This window comes from Cucurbita maxima, unplaced genomic scaffold (assembly GCF_002738345.1).
Source record: "Cucurbita maxima cultivar Rimu unplaced genomic scaffold, Cmax_1.0 Cma_Scf00016, whole genome shotgun sequence".
In the NCBI taxonomy this organism is placed as follows: domain Eukaryota; kingdom Viridiplantae; phylum Streptophyta; class Magnoliopsida; order Cucurbitales; family Cucurbitaceae; genus Cucurbita; species Cucurbita maxima.
Window position 1 is genome coordinate 4,860,218 of NW_019272032.1, and position 14,460 is coordinate 4,874,677.

Here is a 14,460-nt window from a genome sequence, read left to right on the forward strand (position 1 = left end):
TTTTTTTTTTTTTTTTTTTTTTTTTTTTTTTTAATTTTATAGAAGAAGAAGAAGAAGAAGAAGAAGAAGAAGAAGAAGAGGGTTGGAGAGCAGGCGGGGGGGATGGAGAAAAACATGAAAAGATGAAATGGGAAGTGAAGAAAGAAGAACAGAGAGTAGATATATATATATATAGGAGGAGATGTGCGTATGGATATGCATGGCGGAGCGGAGCAAGTTACCAGGTGCAGGTGGTGGGAAGAGGTTTGGGAGACGGAAGGAAAAAGAAGAAGACAGGCAATGGCGAGAGAGAGAGAGAGAGGAGGAGGAGGACATGGTGGTGTGTTTTGTTTTGGCGCTGCCGCTGAGAAGAAGTTAGCGAAAGAGGAAGGCATTTTAAAAGGTAAACAGAGAAGGAAGAGGACAGAAACGAGCTCCCATGAGATTCCCGCTCATACGCCTACAGGATCATCCAGAACTATGGAAGTGAGGCTACTCCCGTCCTTTTCCACCCCCTCTCCTATTCTTTTCTCATTTTTTTTTTTTTTTTTTTAAACATTTTTATCACTTCTCATATATCACATCTTTATTTCAAGAATAATAATAATAACAAGTGTGATTCAGCAATTTTTGTCCACTGTTCATCACATTTAGGTAAAATTAATTGATCTATAATTACTGAAAAGAATCAAGTCATCCACGAAATTTAGGTCAAACTTGGATAATTAAGAGCGTCTTTCTCCACACGCAATAATTTGTTTGGTAGAATTATGATAACAAAGTACAACTTAATAGGGAAGAAGGCAGTTGAGAAAAGAACATTCGAGTATAATTTCGTGCATGGAAGTGATACCACCCAAATTCCTGTGACCAACCCCAAACCCCTTGGATTATAACTAATACCCCCAACCCTTTTAACTCCAAATTTGTTGAACCATTTGTTGATAGGAATCAGGAACGAAGATAAATATAAAGAAAACTGCACATTACCGACTGCAACAGAAGCGGAGAGAGGGCACCTAAATTAATTTGAGCACTACATTCATTACATTTTAAAAAACTGCAATATTTAGAGAATGATTTGAAGTGTAACAATGGAAGGAGAGGAGAAATTATTATGGTCAATAGGCACATTAAACTCAAGCTCAACAGTTGAACGCCGAGTCAAAATGAGTGTGTTGTAGTCATAATGTCAGTTTCAATGTACAGAGTGAGAAGTTAGAGATGAGCCAATTTGACAACAGAGGCATCATGCATGCTGCTGCTTTTGATAGCTATTATTCCCCTTTCTTCCCACGAGGCGTTGAATCTCATTTCAAATAAAAAAGAAACGGTTAGATTCTAACAATGACATCAAAACTCTATTCAGGAGAAAAAGAAACCAACAATTTCATATCTGACACAGATCAACGGGGGAACCTCCACCATTTGCTTCTTCTGCTCACACCTTCAACAACTCCTGAAATACAATTTGCAAATTCATGTTCACTCAACCACTGGAAAAATATTGTTGATGATAACCAGGTAAGTTCAGTGCCTTGTAAGCACTTCGTGAAATGAAGAGATCCCAAATAGAAAACCTACCAACGCTCGTGCTTAAAGATTATAGTTCTAATACCCAGAGAAAGGAACAGTAGAGATGGATCATACCTTCTCTTTCTGCTTGTATATGACATCAATCTTCTTCATATAGTCATCTGTCAGTTTCTGCACTACGAAATCATCTTAGCTTGAGATAATCAAAATACGATGCAATTACAAATGAAACATTAAGAAATCAAATCACAATACGGGCACCGGAGAAACAAATCCCCTAATATATAAATTCGACACTAAATAACTACAAGAAAGCTCTTCGTAATCTTTTATGTAATGAATACATCTGGTTTCCCAACAACTTGTGATTTAACCAAAATTTAGCACAAACAAGCACAAGGTTTGATGCCTTCTGCAGGACTTACATCCTCTACTCCTATCTGGGCCTTTGTGTGAACGTATTCAAATTCCAACTCAAAATTGATTTAGGATCAAAAGCTCTAAACTACAGAAACAATAACAAACCTGCAAATCGCTTGACAAGTCCTTAACATTATCTTCCGAAAGTTTTTTCTCCTGATACAAAAGATAAAAACATCAAGGGAGACAACGGAGCTTGCTCTTTAGAAGGCAGATCAACAAAACATAGAAGCGGAAGAAAAGCACCATAAGATTAAGGTATAAAGATGCATGCTTTGCTGACCTTTTCGAGTTTGTCATAGGCTTTCAAGGCATCTCTTCTTATATTCCTCACCGCCACCTGTAAACAGGAAGATGCAGGATGTCATCTCAGAGTTCATGATCAGTAGCTGTTTAAGCATAGATCCCAAAAGTCACGACAAATAAACTCATTGCAACTTGGTTGAATACATATATCTCAATCTATTTTCATCTCCACCCCCTTCCCATAAAGGAAAAATGAAACCATACCTTCCCTTCCTCTGCCTGCTTAGCAACAACCTTTGACAATTCCTGCAGTGTAAAGTACGCAAATATATCATCCACAGAGGCACGGTGAATAAGGAAGGAGGGGCAATCTAGATTAAAAAATTATATAAATAGTGGAGATTAATTTTTTTTTTCTCTTATTTACCCCCAACTTTTCAAAATTGAAAAATGACAGGCATAAAAAGTTAGAATGTAAACTTCTGCAACTTCAAGAAAATTTCTGGCTCTGCCCTCTTATCATCCACATTCACTTGCTAATAATGTAAGTTGAGGAAAATACCTTTCTCCTTTCGGATGTGAGTTGAGGGAGAGTCAACCGTATGACATCTCCATCATTGTTTGGAGTCATTCCCAAGTTAGAGTTTACTATGGCCTTCTCTATTAACTTTAAGCTGAAGATGGTGACTCGTTAAGAGTTAATGCTGATATCCAAAGACATTATACAAATATTACACTGTAAAGCTGGATAACATCATTCTACAGCTAATGATAATAGGATGATTATTATGTCCACAGCAGTCTCAACCAATGAACGCAAAGAACTCAAGATTAGAGAAGATCTAATGGGTCCATGCGAAACATTTTATACAGAAAAACAGGAATTACAATGACGAAATTCTGAAGCCTTAAGTAGGTCCCTCTAAGAAAAGCAAGCTAAGAATAGTAACATGTATAGATTTCAAACGTATAAAAGATTGGGGAACATCCTCAATATTCAAGGGTTCATGGTAAAAGGTATGGTTATAGAAGAAAACTTGTCCTTTGGTCGTACATATACCCCTTCCTGATTCTAACATAACAGAAATTTGCAAGAACTTAATCGGTATAGTGTTTGATTTTTATAAGGTAAAGGGCACACACCAAATGACCAATAAATCCCAAAAGATTTCCAAATCTATTCAACTCAGCCAATTGACACATGGAATACCTGGATTTATCATATGGCTGGATCAAGAGAGAGCTTGCATCAGGTGTACTAATTTGGGCAATGCTCTTCAGGCCAACTGGACTGCCGTAATACTCCACCTGAAAAATCATGAAAGCGGCAAATAAAATTTTGATCGTCATGATACTCATTTGAAATTTGAGAAAAAAAAGAAAGAAAGAAAGAAAGAAAGAAAGAAAGAAAGAAAGAAAGAAAGTTCTAAGCAGACATATTGAGGCAGCTATCCACTAAGCGACCCGAATTTAAGAATTGCCAATACCTCAATCTTATCGAGCATGGCAGGGTTTGCTCTCCCTGTCCTTATTGAGTTGAAACTAGACCGAACAGTATCGATAGTCTTTTCCATCCTTGCTCTCTGGAAAGTAATTGGATGATTATTGGCACAATTTTTCCTAAATTTAGATTGCTTTATTAAAAGATGCAGCAACTCTCCAAATCAATGATCATAGGAACTTACTACATCTTTCTCAATCAATGCTTTCTCCGCTTCAATTTCTTCGATAGTTGCCGCCCTAATGACTCCTCTTCTAAAAAAAAATTCATAGCCAAAAAGAGGAGGAGAAGAATATCAATACAACTGAAAAGCCACCACAATCAGCTTCAGGTAGCAATAAGGCAATGATCAATCCAAATATGCAAAATGCTTGTATGTGTACCATTTCTCTAGGGCGGCAAGGTCCGTAAGAAAGTAAATGAAATAAAATAAATGGGCTTGCCTGTATTTCGACAGATTCCCTGATGGAAAGGGCTGGGTAGGAAGCATTAGGGCATGTCGCCTGATCCGGAAATAGTTTGAAGCTGATTTCCATGAAGAAAGATGCATGGTAGTGGAGCCGCATTTGACGCAGTTTAAGCCTGCATTATAATCTAGAAGGAGAAGCGTTGCAGTAAAGAAAGCAAAAACGAGAAAGCAAATTTGGGTTGAAGAGCGAGGTAGACGTACCTCGGATGGAGAGGAGGGCTTTGGGAGGGGGGATTTGTTTGGGTTGGAAGACAGGACGGAGAGAAGTGGTGGAGGAGAAAGGCGTCGCCATGAAAACCGAAATGAATGAAGTGAAGATGATAGAGATGATGAAGGGGAAAGGTTAGAAGTTGAGAAGTTGTGGATAAGAAATTGAATTGCGAACGCGAGGAATACAGTATTCTGCCAGCGGCGCCAACTGATAGAGATAAGATGGGAAGGTTAAAAAGTAAAAAGTAAAAAATAAAAAATAAAAAAGGATAAAAGTCTCCGGACACCTCCTCCCACCTGCTTCCATCCTCGGTTCCACCAAAATTTTCAATTTTTTTCAATTTTTTTTTTCCTTTTAAAAATCTTTTTTTAATGAATAATTCCTTCGGCGGACAGTTTGTTCGTTTAATAGCAACGTATTATCATATAAGCACCAGTTCTCCACTTTCTCTTCTTCCTTCTTCACTCCTCTTCTTTTATACCCCATGGAGCTAAAAGAATCAACGGCTTTCCCAGTGCCAAACCACCAACAAGACTCGGATTCTTACACTTGACGGCGGTGCAACAACCGCCATTGTAGCTGCTGCTTCTCTTGTTTACCTAGAGGACCAGATCCGCATCGACACCGCTAGCCCCTAGGCTCGAATCTCCGATTTTTTCGACCTCGTTGCCGGAACTGATATAGGCGCTATTCTCGACGCCGGTTTCTGGCCGGAAAGTCGATGGACAAAGTCCTGAAGGAAGCTTTAAGAAAATTATGAAATATTAAGACACCCTAAAATGGTTGCCTTGCCCACCCCACCCGTTTGGTTTGGGTTTGAATTTATTATCTTGAGGGGGTCCCACTTATGAGCGGTGAAAAGAACTGTCATTTTGGAAAGCAGCTGACTGAAACACAAAGCATTCAATAAAGGTAACTTCTTTTTATTATGGCCACATAAAATAATTGAAATTAGAAGTTCACACAGATTCGGAACGTTGGTTTTGGTCGCCTCCCTGTTATTTAAATCTCTAGTTTTTTCAAGACTAGCCGTTGCAATCTTCTTCTTCTTCTTCTTCTTTATTCATATTCTCCTTCCTCTAGCTCATCCTCATAGTCATGGCAGCCTCGGTGGATTCTCCGTCATCTTCACATCCCAACCAGGTTCTTCTTCTTCTCTCTCCCTCTCGCTCTTCTTCTTCTTCTTCTTCTTCTTCTTCTAATACATTTTCTGCAATGATTTCAGGGATCGACCAGCTTCGTGGGTTCTTCCCCATTGTTCAGTCCCGCTTCCGACAAGCGTTTCTGGAGCTCCCTTCGAGGTAGAATAGACTCTCTTCTTGAGGAACGGAATGTAAAGTCTTCAAATCTGGATCCTATCATGCCCCACCAATTAGTGAGTGCCTTTTCTCTTCCATTTTCTTGCTCTTTTCGGGCCAAGTCAAGCTCTAAAATTTTGATGGGTTTGTGGGGATAGAACACCAACAAATCGGAAAGGGCAAAGAGATTGAAGGAAGATTCTTTGCTTTTGCTGAGGGGTTTCGACTCGGTTGGCTACACCCTATCTCAGCTGTCCAACAATTTGGATAATGCCTTACAGGTAACGTCAAACTCATTCCTTCCATTTTCTTTGTTCTAGAGTTTCCATAAAGGACTTGCAATCTTCTTTTGTTCAAATTCAGTAAACTATGCTCTTGAACCCCACAAATGGATATTTGATTTTGAGGTCTGGTTTCAGGGCGCTAGGGATCTCGTCAAAGCGCCAACCTTGACGGAGATCTTCCAGAGCAACCTCAAGAACTCGGAGGTTGAGGTAGGTGATTCGAAAAGGAAAGAAAATGAGTGGGAGGTGCCCAAGCAAGCAACAAAGAGAAAATTTGATGACAGTCATTGCTCAGAAGAATCAGAGGTCGATTTAGAAAAAGATAAGCAGCAAAACCCAAAAGACAAGCTTCAAAAGGCCAAAACTGTTGGTTGCCTTATCCTTTCATCTATATTTGAACACTCAACCCAATCTCATTCTTGATGAATATTAACATTTTTGGGCCTGCGTTTCTTCAGCTTGCAGTTACAATGGCAACAAAATCAGCCTCTCTGGCAAGAGAATTGAAATCATTGAAATCCAATCTATGTTTTATGCAAGAGCGATGTGGTATACTTGAGGAAGAGAATAGAAGACTTCGGGATGGGTTTTCCAGAGGGATCAGACCAGAAGAAGATGATCTGGTCCGTATCAAATTTATGTTCATGATTGTTTGTTCTTCATTATTCCCAGGTGTGTAAATTAGATGATGATTTATATGGAGTCTGTTTGTTTGATGGAAAATCAGGTTAGGCTTCAAATGGAGGCACTACTTGCTGAGAAATCCAGATTAGCAAACGAAAATGCAAACTTAACAAGAGAAAACCAATGCCTTCACCAGCTTGTGGAGTATCACCAACTCACATCCGAAGACCTCTCTGTATCTTACGAGGAAGTCATCCAAGGCATGTGCTTGGACTTCTCCTCACCACCACCAGCCATTGCTGAAGAAGATGAAGAAGAAGAAGAAGAAGAAACCAGTGGAACACCTAGAGTTGATCTTTTTAGCTTTTCTAACTCACTTGATGAGCTCCACCAAGAAGAAGAGTAGAGGTGATTTTGGAGCAGAAGATTTCAGAGCTTTGGTCTTCAGTATCTTTCCATTTTACATTCCTGTAATCAAGTAACCTGATGATCGTCACTGCATTTATTTAGCTCAGAAATAAACTAATTTATTTAGATCATCTTTTTTTTCCCTTTACACGCCAAAGCAAGTTTTTGGTACGTCGTTTTATGCTACAAGACCTTCAAAACATATCATAGCTTAACAGAAGAAGAGAGGAGTTGGAGGGGGTATGGAGTTCAAAAGAGAGATTGCTTGATAAGAAGCATTGGAGACTGAAATCACATCCTTCATTTTCTCCAGCACTTCAGAAAGCATTCTATTCCCTTTCTCATACTAAACAACCAAACCAAAAGAAACCCTGATGAATACTTTTGACCTTCTGATCTTAATAAGTTTTGGAGAATTAGATTTTTCAAAGTTATATATCAATTGGTGATAAGTTTTCAGTTAGCATGGGAATCTCATCATTCTGGTCAGACAATGAACATCCAATTAAAAGAAAATGGTAGGATGAAATGAGTTAAAAGACAAAGCATGCCATTTGCAAATTGGTTGGCAGGCGCAGTAGAGACCCTGTTTTCTCAATGGAAGGATTGGGTTGCTTAGGACTTGGAAGGAATGAGTTAAGTTGCCCAATCCGGAGGACTTGGTTTTGAAGTTCCTCTAACACAAATTAGTTAAGTTGCCCTGCCAAAGTTAAACAACCATAAATATTGAGAGAATAAAAATGTTTCCATTCTAACACTTCCTTCCTCCTAAAACCCAAAAGGTTCATAGACCGAAGGAAACAAGCTCCTACAACTTTCGCAGTGTACATGCACCAAGTTATAAATCTTTAAGTATTTGAAGCACAATATCGTACGCAATCCATAAATGCCGTATGAACTGAAATATTGAGCCAAGCTCCGGCCGCAGCCCATCCAGAAGGTTGCATCGGAAAAAGGCTGCATGATCAGTTGAAGGTAACAGAAAACAGAGTCATGTCAGGATTTGTGACTGCATCTGAAATCAAATTCGGCAGCTTTGAGATCAGGGACACGTGTTAGCTTTTCAGGGTATTCCTTTTTTTTCATGGAAGCAAAATATTGTTGAAGGGTCACTAGTGTTACACACATGTATTGTATAGATACATAAGTATGAATAGATAGATGGAGGTTCATTAGCGCCCCTTCAACACATGCATCTACCAGTGACTACATTTGTTACCAAAAACTGGTAAAAAGTGGAAAAGAAAAAGAAGAAAAATCTCAAGTAGCTTCGCTTCGCCACTTGAAGAGGATAAGATGATATCTTTTTGAAGAAAAAGCACCAAGTTGTAATGATAAGCGAGAGCGGGAAGCTGCATCCAATTATTCCAACGCTCATGGAGACGATGGATCTCCAGTTCCACCACCACTCCATATTCCGCATTCATACCTCTCCTCACTTCCTCAAACCAATTCCACCCTTACAAACTCACCCTCCTCTTCTCAGGACCTCCCTTCATCGACGCCACCGTCTTTCCATAAACTCCGTTTCGCAGAACCCATTTCAATCCAGCGAATCGATTCCTAAAAATCCGGAAAAGCCACATCCTAGAACTCTATTCCCAAGTGGGTTCAAGCGGCCGGAGATCAAAGTGCCCAGTGTCGTGCTGCAATTGGATGCAGCAGAGGTCTTGGACGGTGGTGAGGACTTGGATTTGATCGATAGGTCTTTGTCCAAGTGGGTTGGGATGGTGGTGCTCAATAGTGGCGAAGGCGGCGGTGGCAAGCTCTACGAAGCTGCTTGTAAATTGAAGTCGGTGGTCGGTGACCGAGCTTATTTCTTGATAGCCGAGCGCGTTGACATTGCGACTGCCGTTAATGCCAGTGGAGTTGTCCTCTCTGATCAAGGTTGTGTAAGAAAAATACTCTGTCATCCCAAGATTTTCGTTGCCTCAAATTTTCAATGGGCATCTTTAGTTAAATGAAGTTTAAACTTGGGGGGAAAAACGTGTATAAGCCACCTGCTTGATGGAAGATATTCAGTCTGGTTTATGATGGATATAATATATGGATTTCATAATTTTAAATCACAGGAAAGACGAACTGGGACGGTTATATATTTGTGCTTCGGATGAATATATTCAGTCTGGTTGAGTAATTTGTTTCCATTTGAATCAGGTCTCCCTCCTATTGTGGCCAGGAACACAATGCTGGATTCTTTATCAGATTCCCTATTTCTACCTCTGGTAGGAAGGGACGTAAAATCCTCAAGTTCAGCCGTAAATGCATCCAAGTCTGAAGGAGCTGACTTTGTTTTGTACGATTTGGATGAAGAGAAGCTTGATACGACAACAGATTCTGTGTTTAAGAATGTAAAGATCCCAATATTTGTACGACTTTCCTCATATGGAGAGAACACGAGGTTTGTTGAGGCATTAAAATGGATGGAATTTGGTGGAAGTGGGTTAGTAATCTCTTTGCAAGGTTTGAGGCTGCTGAGCGATGATGTTGTTGGTAAATTATTTGACTCCATATTTACAGAAAATGGAAGAAATGAGGACGACATTGAAAGTGGTGCTCTTGAAACTACACAAGTAGCTGGTTTTGTTAATTTGGAAGATAGAGAAAAAGAAGTCATAGAAACAGAGAAGTTAGTATTGCGTGAGGCCACAAGTGTTATTCAGAAAGCTGCTCCAATGGTGAACATTTAATTAAACCATTTGGTATCGGGTTTACAAACAAAATTCCTAGCATCTTCCTTTGTTACCGTTTTCCTTATTTGATATCATCTGCATTTTCTCAATCTTGGATGGTTTTAAATGGCAGATGGAGGAGGTTTCGCTTCTCAATGATTCAGTTTCACAAATTGATGAGCCATTTATGCTGGCTATAGTGGTAATTGTGTGCTGAACTTCAACAAACTCTGGTTGCAGGATGTACATTGGAAATGGTATTTTATCATGAGCATTAGCCACATAATTGGGTCATACTTCCAGTTAGAACTGCATATGAAATAATTTAGGTCCGCTTGATAATCATCAAATTTTTGGTTTTGAAAATTGTGCTTGTGTTCTCTGAGAAAACATTTGAATTCTTTGTCAAAAACAAGACAAGTTTTTGAAACGCTTTTTTTTTTAGTTTTCAAAACTTGGCTTAGTTTTGGAAACATATGTATGTATGAAGGGGATAACAAAACAGGAAACTCATAGGTGGAAGTAGTATTTATAGACTTAATTTTAAAAAAAATAAAAAGCTAAATGGTTATCAAAACAGGACCTTAATGAGTCCTTTAATACAATTCTTTTCTTGTCGTCCACCTCCTTATGGGATTCAGTAGATGAAAAAAAAAACATTACTACGACTAATGAGACTTATGTTTTGTATTTGTGACCAGGGTGAATTTAACTCTGGAAAGTCAACAGTTATTAATGCACTTCTTGGAAGTAGATATCTAAAAGATGGGGTTGTTCCTACGACTAATGAGATAACTTTCTTGAGGTTCTCCACGTTAAATTCTAATGAACAACAACGATGTGAACGACATCCAGATGGTCAATATATATGCTATCTTCCTGCTCCCGTCCTTAATGAAGTGAGTTTATTCATAATCTCCTCTTGAATTGTTGTGATGGTATGTGCTTCATAAATTAGAATATGCCCCACTGGAGTTGTTATTCCTATTTTCTTCTCCTTGATCTATACTGGCGTAACTTGTAAGAAGTGGTCCTTCGAAATTCAAAAAATATTAGGTGACGTTGGCTAGTTGAATACCATACCCAATTCAAAAGATATTCATTTCACCGCATTTTAACAATTACCTTGGTGTATAAATTCTGGCTTTTCAAGGAATGCAATAAGTGACGATGATTTTACATTTATTAGGTATTAAAATTTAACTAGTTGTATGTGAAACCCTATCTATAAGACATACGAACGATTACTCTGTGAGTGACTATATCTAGTATTTTATATCGCATCCCTTGTTATCCCTTTCCTTGTTTCTATGTTCAGCAACATAGTTTAGAATCTCAAAAACAGTGAAAAGAAACTTAAGAATGATCTGAAACGTTACATTATCTCCATCCATTGGGATGCCCGCATGTGCATTAGAGTAGATATATACATGTGTTATTTGATGTCTAATTCTAGTTTTTCTAATTTTTTTAATGCAGATGAACATTGTTGATACACCTGGTACCAATGTCATTCTTGAGAGGCAACAACGTCTAACGGAGGAATTTGTGCCTCGCGCAGATTTGCTGCTTTTTGTTATTTCTGCTGATCGCCCATTGACTGAGAGTGAGGTATGAACCATTATTGTAGTCTTTTTCATCCATGTGACTTACTACTTTATGTAAGGACTATTAAGTTGTTACCTACCACTCACACTTGGAGAGAAAATTTTGGAGTAAGCATTTTGAGAAGCCTGTACGTTTATACCTTTACAAGAACAGGTCATGGTTTGGTCGTAGATTGCGAATGGCCTCTTCACATCTGAATAAAATCATCTATGGTTTTTACTTTCAGGTTAACTTTCTTCGTTACACACAGCAGTGGAAGAAGAAAGTAGTGTTTGTGCTGAATAAATCTGACCTTTATCAGAATAGCCACGAGGTTTATTTAAAAAACTTTTTTTTTTTTTTTCTTGGTGTACTTACACATAGTATGTAGCCGGTAGATTCATTCTGATCTGTTTTTATCCTTGTAATTTGTGGCTTGGTTGCAGCTGGAAGAAGCCCTGTCCTTTGTCAAGGAAAATGCAGCAAAATTGTTGAACACTGAACATGTATATGTGTTTCCAGTATCTGCAAGATCTGCTCTGGAAGAAAAACTTTGTGCTTCTCTGGATAGTGGAGAACCCTTATCGCCCTCTAATTCTTATTGGAGAAGCAGTAGCTTCAACGAACTTGAAAATTTCTTGTATAGCTTCTTAGATGGGTCAACAAGTAATGGAATGGAAAGAATGAAGCTTAAACTCCAAACGCCTGTTTCAATTGCAGAACGGCTCCTTTCTGCTGCTGAAACCCTTGTGAGACAAGACATACATTTTTCCAAACAGGATTTGGCGTCGTTAAATGAATTAGTTGACGGTGTAACAAATTATGGAACGAAGATCGAAACTGAAAGCATCACTTGGAGAAGACAAGCCTTGTCACTGGTATATATACCCATTCCAAGTTTTTACTTTTCACTTATTCATTAGGTAGAGAGGCGAGTTTTTTCTATCTTTATTTACTGTCCTTGTGGATCTGTGTAAAAATGCAGATTGATTCTACCCAATCACGTATTATGAAGCTTGTAGAATCCACTCTACAATTGTCAAATTTTGATATTGCTGCCTATTACGTTCTGAAAGGGGAAAAGACTACCACTCCATCTGCTGTCTCGAAGATTCAAAATGACATCATTTCCCCTGCACTATCTGATGCACAAGTAACATTTTTTAAATGTTAGCTTTTTTGCGTTCTGAATTTATTAGATCCTTTTTTGTAACCATTTGGTTTTTAAAAATTGAGCTTGTTTCCTCACAATTTCTACAAAATACTTTTCAACTTTCTTCATCTACAATCAGTTTTCAAAACAAATCAAAGAAACTCATACGGTGGAAGTAGTTTGGTATGACAATTCTTTAATTATCAATGGACTTTGCCGGCTTCTAGTTATTTATTTGTTCTAAAAAGATATAGAGCTATGCATCCATCCTAGCTCCAGGGTACAGCTTGAATCTTCTAGTGTTTATGTTTGAAGATTTTCTGAAGCTTCGCTGATCCATCCATGCAGTTTTCTTGTTATCTCTGAACGTCTCTGATTTTTCATAATTTTATGTGCCTTACAGAAACTTCTCCAAGATTATGAATCCTGGCTGCAATCATGCAATGCTCATGAAGGAATAGTTTACCAGGAATCCTTGCAGAAACTATGGCCATCTATTGTTTTTCCAGCTACCCAGGTGCAGTTTGGGACTTATGAGTTGCTGAAAAAAGTAGATGATCAAAGTTTGAAAGTAATTAAGAATTTCAGTCCAAGTGCTGCTTCCAAGCTGTTTGACCAAGAAATTCGTGAAGCGGTGAGAGCTTCTTCTTAAGCCATGCTCGTCTTTTTTGAAGTAGGAAACTGGAAATTTTACTTAATCAACGATTATGAACTTCCCTGTTTTCCATCATCAAACCTGATGGTATATTGTTTTTTCCAACTTCAGTTTTTGGGAACTTTTGGTGGACTTGGGGCAGCTGGTTTATCTGCTTCGCTTCTAACTTCAGTACTTCCCACCACAGCAGAAGATCTTCTTGCCCTTGCCCTTTGTTCTGCTGGCGGGTAATGTTCATCTTCCTTTAGCCTTACCCAATAACAGATTTAACCATTTTGATGCATCTTCTGCAACTTCTTTAACTATACGTTTGTTGGAGCAATAACTTAACTAAAATGACAATATCTGAACTTCTGACGAGGTTTTTTTTTTCCCTGTTTGATAGATTTTTGGCTATTTCAAACTTTCCAAGTCGTAGGCATCAGTTGGGAAGTAAGGTAAAAAGAACAGCAGATGGATTTGCTCGAGAACTTGAAGCTGCCATGCAAGAGGATCTCAAAGAAGCTGTTAGAAATTTGGAAACTTTTGTGAGTGTCATAAGCAAGCCATATCGAGATCAAGCACAAAATAGGTTAGACAAACTATTGGAGATTCAAGACGAACTGTCCAGTGTTGGGAAGAAATTACAAAAACTGCAAAATGAAATTCAAAATCTTCATGTATCGTGACTACACAGAGACATAGAATTTTACCATCTTTCAAGGTCTTCTCAGTCACGGGTGTTAACTGGAACGATGTCATTTTCAAAGTATAATGTTCATCTGCTTGATCCATCTTTTCTGGATTCCTTGTTGAGCAATGTCAACAGCACAAAGAGAGCTGAATATTTCCTTTAATATCTCATCCTTCACAGTTTATTTCCATATCGACATATTGATCCATAAGACGTCAGGATTTAAGCAAGGCTGGAGAGTTGGCCAAATTTGAAATGGAGGTTTCACTGCAGATTTATCTACTACTTTTCTACAGAATGGTATTTGGTGATAAGCCTTATCTAAATGGAATTTGGGATCATAACTACTACTGATGGTCATAGTAAAACAATCGCCAACGCAAGCAAAGGTTCTGTTGAGGTTTTGCAAAGCATATCCACAAGCATCTGTCTTCTAAATATTTGATAAGTCTGGTGACCGAGAGCATCATTTTATATGGAACAAACTTGTTGGAGAGAAATTGGTGAAGTAATTATTCCACCAGATTCTCCCCGGATGTGCACAGCAAATGTGAAGTAAGAGAAAATTCAAAACATGGTGAGATTGGTGAAGGGTGGAGTTTCCATGAGGCTCTCGCCAATGGAAATGAAGAAGAGGAGGTGTACGTCCATCCACAAAGCTGAGCAACAAAAGCTTGGAAATGTGCACAGAAAGCTTAGGCAGCGAGAGTGGGAGCGACGTGGGTGAGACTGATATCTCTTTAA

General features: G+C 38.6%; 4 protein-coding genes across 8 annotated transcripts in view; 2 read left to right on the plus strand and 2 right to left on the minus strand.

Annotated features, from left to right (window-relative positions):
- LOC111491077 (ent-copalyl diphosphate synthase, chloroplastic-like) overlaps positions 1–515 on the minus strand; it is an 11,720-nt gene extending 11,205 nt beyond the window's left edge. Inside the window, exon 1 of one of the 2 annotated variants that reach the window (XR_002719666.1) lies at positions 222–515. Coding sequence is in view for 1 of the 2 variants with exons in the window: in XM_023139820.1 (XP_022995588.1) it covers positions 222–315 (94 nt within the window). In the remaining variant the exon portion in view is untranslated. The remainder of the gene's footprint in view (positions 1–221) is intronic. The other variant, XM_023139820.1, reaches the window with a different exon arrangement.
- Positions 516–1,080: 565 nt separating this feature from the next.
- On the minus strand, positions 1,081–5,104 carry LOC111491268 (ribosome-recycling factor, chloroplastic). Of its 3 annotated transcripts, XR_002719684.1 has the most exons (12): positions 4,353–5,100; positions 4,126–4,276; positions 3,867–3,936; positions 3,669–3,764; positions 3,392–3,489; positions 2,744–2,855; positions 2,446–2,487; positions 2,219–2,275; positions 2,041–2,091; positions 1,630–1,686; positions 1,366–1,438; positions 1,081–1,288 (listed from the first exon to the last, which is right to left on the minus strand). XR_002719684.1 is itself a non-coding variant. In XM_023140102.1 (11 exons), exons 1-11 carry the CDS (start codon positions 4,441–4,443, stop codon positions 1,421–1,423), a joined length of 831 nt encoding a protein of 276 aa, XP_022995870.1. In that variant the 5' UTR covers positions 4,444–5,104; the 3' UTR covers positions 1,081–1,420. The 3 variants fall into 3 exon arrangements, 2 of the variants coding, with proteins under 2 accessions (XP_022995870.1, XP_022995869.1); XM_023140102.1 differs by having other exon boundaries at positions 1,081–1,438; positions 4,126–4,264; positions 4,353–5,104; XM_023140101.1 differs by having other exon boundaries at positions 1,081–1,438.
- A 263-nt stretch (positions 5,105–5,367) lies between these two features.
- On the plus strand, positions 5,368–7,107 carry LOC111491263. The gene is made up of 6 exons (XM_023140092.1): positions 5,368–5,505; positions 5,588–5,737; positions 5,819–5,941; positions 6,080–6,310; positions 6,403–6,567; positions 6,672–7,107. Exons 1-6 carry the CDS (start codon positions 5,461–5,463, stop codon positions 6,972–6,974), a joined length of 1,017 nt encoding a protein of 338 aa, XP_022995860.1. The 5' UTR covers positions 5,368–5,460; the 3' UTR covers positions 6,975–7,107.
- Positions 7,108–8,199: 1,092 nt separating this feature from the next.
- On the plus strand, positions 8,200–13,879 carry LOC111491261 (probable transmembrane GTPase FZO-like, chloroplastic). 2 transcript variants are annotated; one of them, XM_023140089.1, is made up of 11 exons: positions 8,207–8,863; positions 9,134–9,654; positions 9,782–9,850; positions 10,350–10,547; positions 11,128–11,259; positions 11,483–11,569; positions 11,682–12,113; positions 12,221–12,388; positions 12,792–13,022; positions 13,155–13,270; positions 13,429–13,879. In XM_023140089.1, exons 1-11 carry the CDS (start codon positions 8,308–8,310, stop codon positions 13,709–13,711), a joined length of 2,793 nt encoding a protein of 930 aa, XP_022995857.1. In that variant the 5' UTR covers positions 8,207–8,307; the 3' UTR covers positions 13,712–13,879. The 2 variants fall into 2 exon arrangements, with proteins under 2 accessions (XP_022995858.1, XP_022995857.1); XM_023140090.1 differs by lacking the exons at positions 13,155–13,270; positions 13,429–13,879 and having other exon boundaries at positions 8,200–8,863; positions 12,221–12,404; positions 12,792–12,880.
- The last annotated feature ends 581 nt before the right edge of the window (positions 13,880–14,460 follow it).

Bases quoted from the DNA above. Each gene is read 5' to 3' on its own strand.
- LOC111491268 (XM_023140101.1), bottom strand. From the start codon at position 4,443: ATGGCGACGCCTTTCTCCTCCACCACTTCTCTCCGTCCTGTCTTCCAA. The intron at 2,092-2,218 runs GTCAGCAAAGCA...CTTTTGTATCAG, and splicing joins CCTATGACAAACTCGAAAAG to GAGAAAAAACTTTCGGAAGA. The intron at 1,687-2,040 runs GTTTGTTATTGT...TTCGTAGTGCAG, and splicing joins ACTTGTCAAGCGATTTGCAG to AAACTGACAGATGACTATAT.
- LOC111491263 (XM_023140092.1), top strand. From the start codon at position 5,461: ATGGCAGCCTCGGTGGATTCTCCGTCATCTTCACATCCCAACCAG. The intron at 5,738-5,818 runs GTGAGTGCCTTT...TTGTGGGGATAG, and splicing joins CTATCATGCCCCACCAATTA to AACACCAACAAATCGGAAAG. The intron at 5,942-6,079 runs GTAACGTCAAAC...GTCTGGTTTCAG, and splicing joins ATTTGGATAATGCCTTACAG to GGCGCTAGGGATCTCGTCAA.
- LOC111491261 (XM_023140089.1), top strand. From the start codon at position 8,308: ATGATAAGCGAGAGCGGGAAGCTGCATCCAATTATTCCAACGCTCATG. The intron at 8,864-9,133 runs GTTGTGTAAGAA...CATTTGAATCAG, and splicing joins AGTTGTCCTCTCTGATCAAG to GTCTCCCTCCTATTGTGGCC. The intron at 11,260-11,482 runs GTATGAACCATT...TTTTACTTTCAG, and splicing joins GCCCATTGACTGAGAGTGAG to GTTAACTTTCTTCGTTACAC.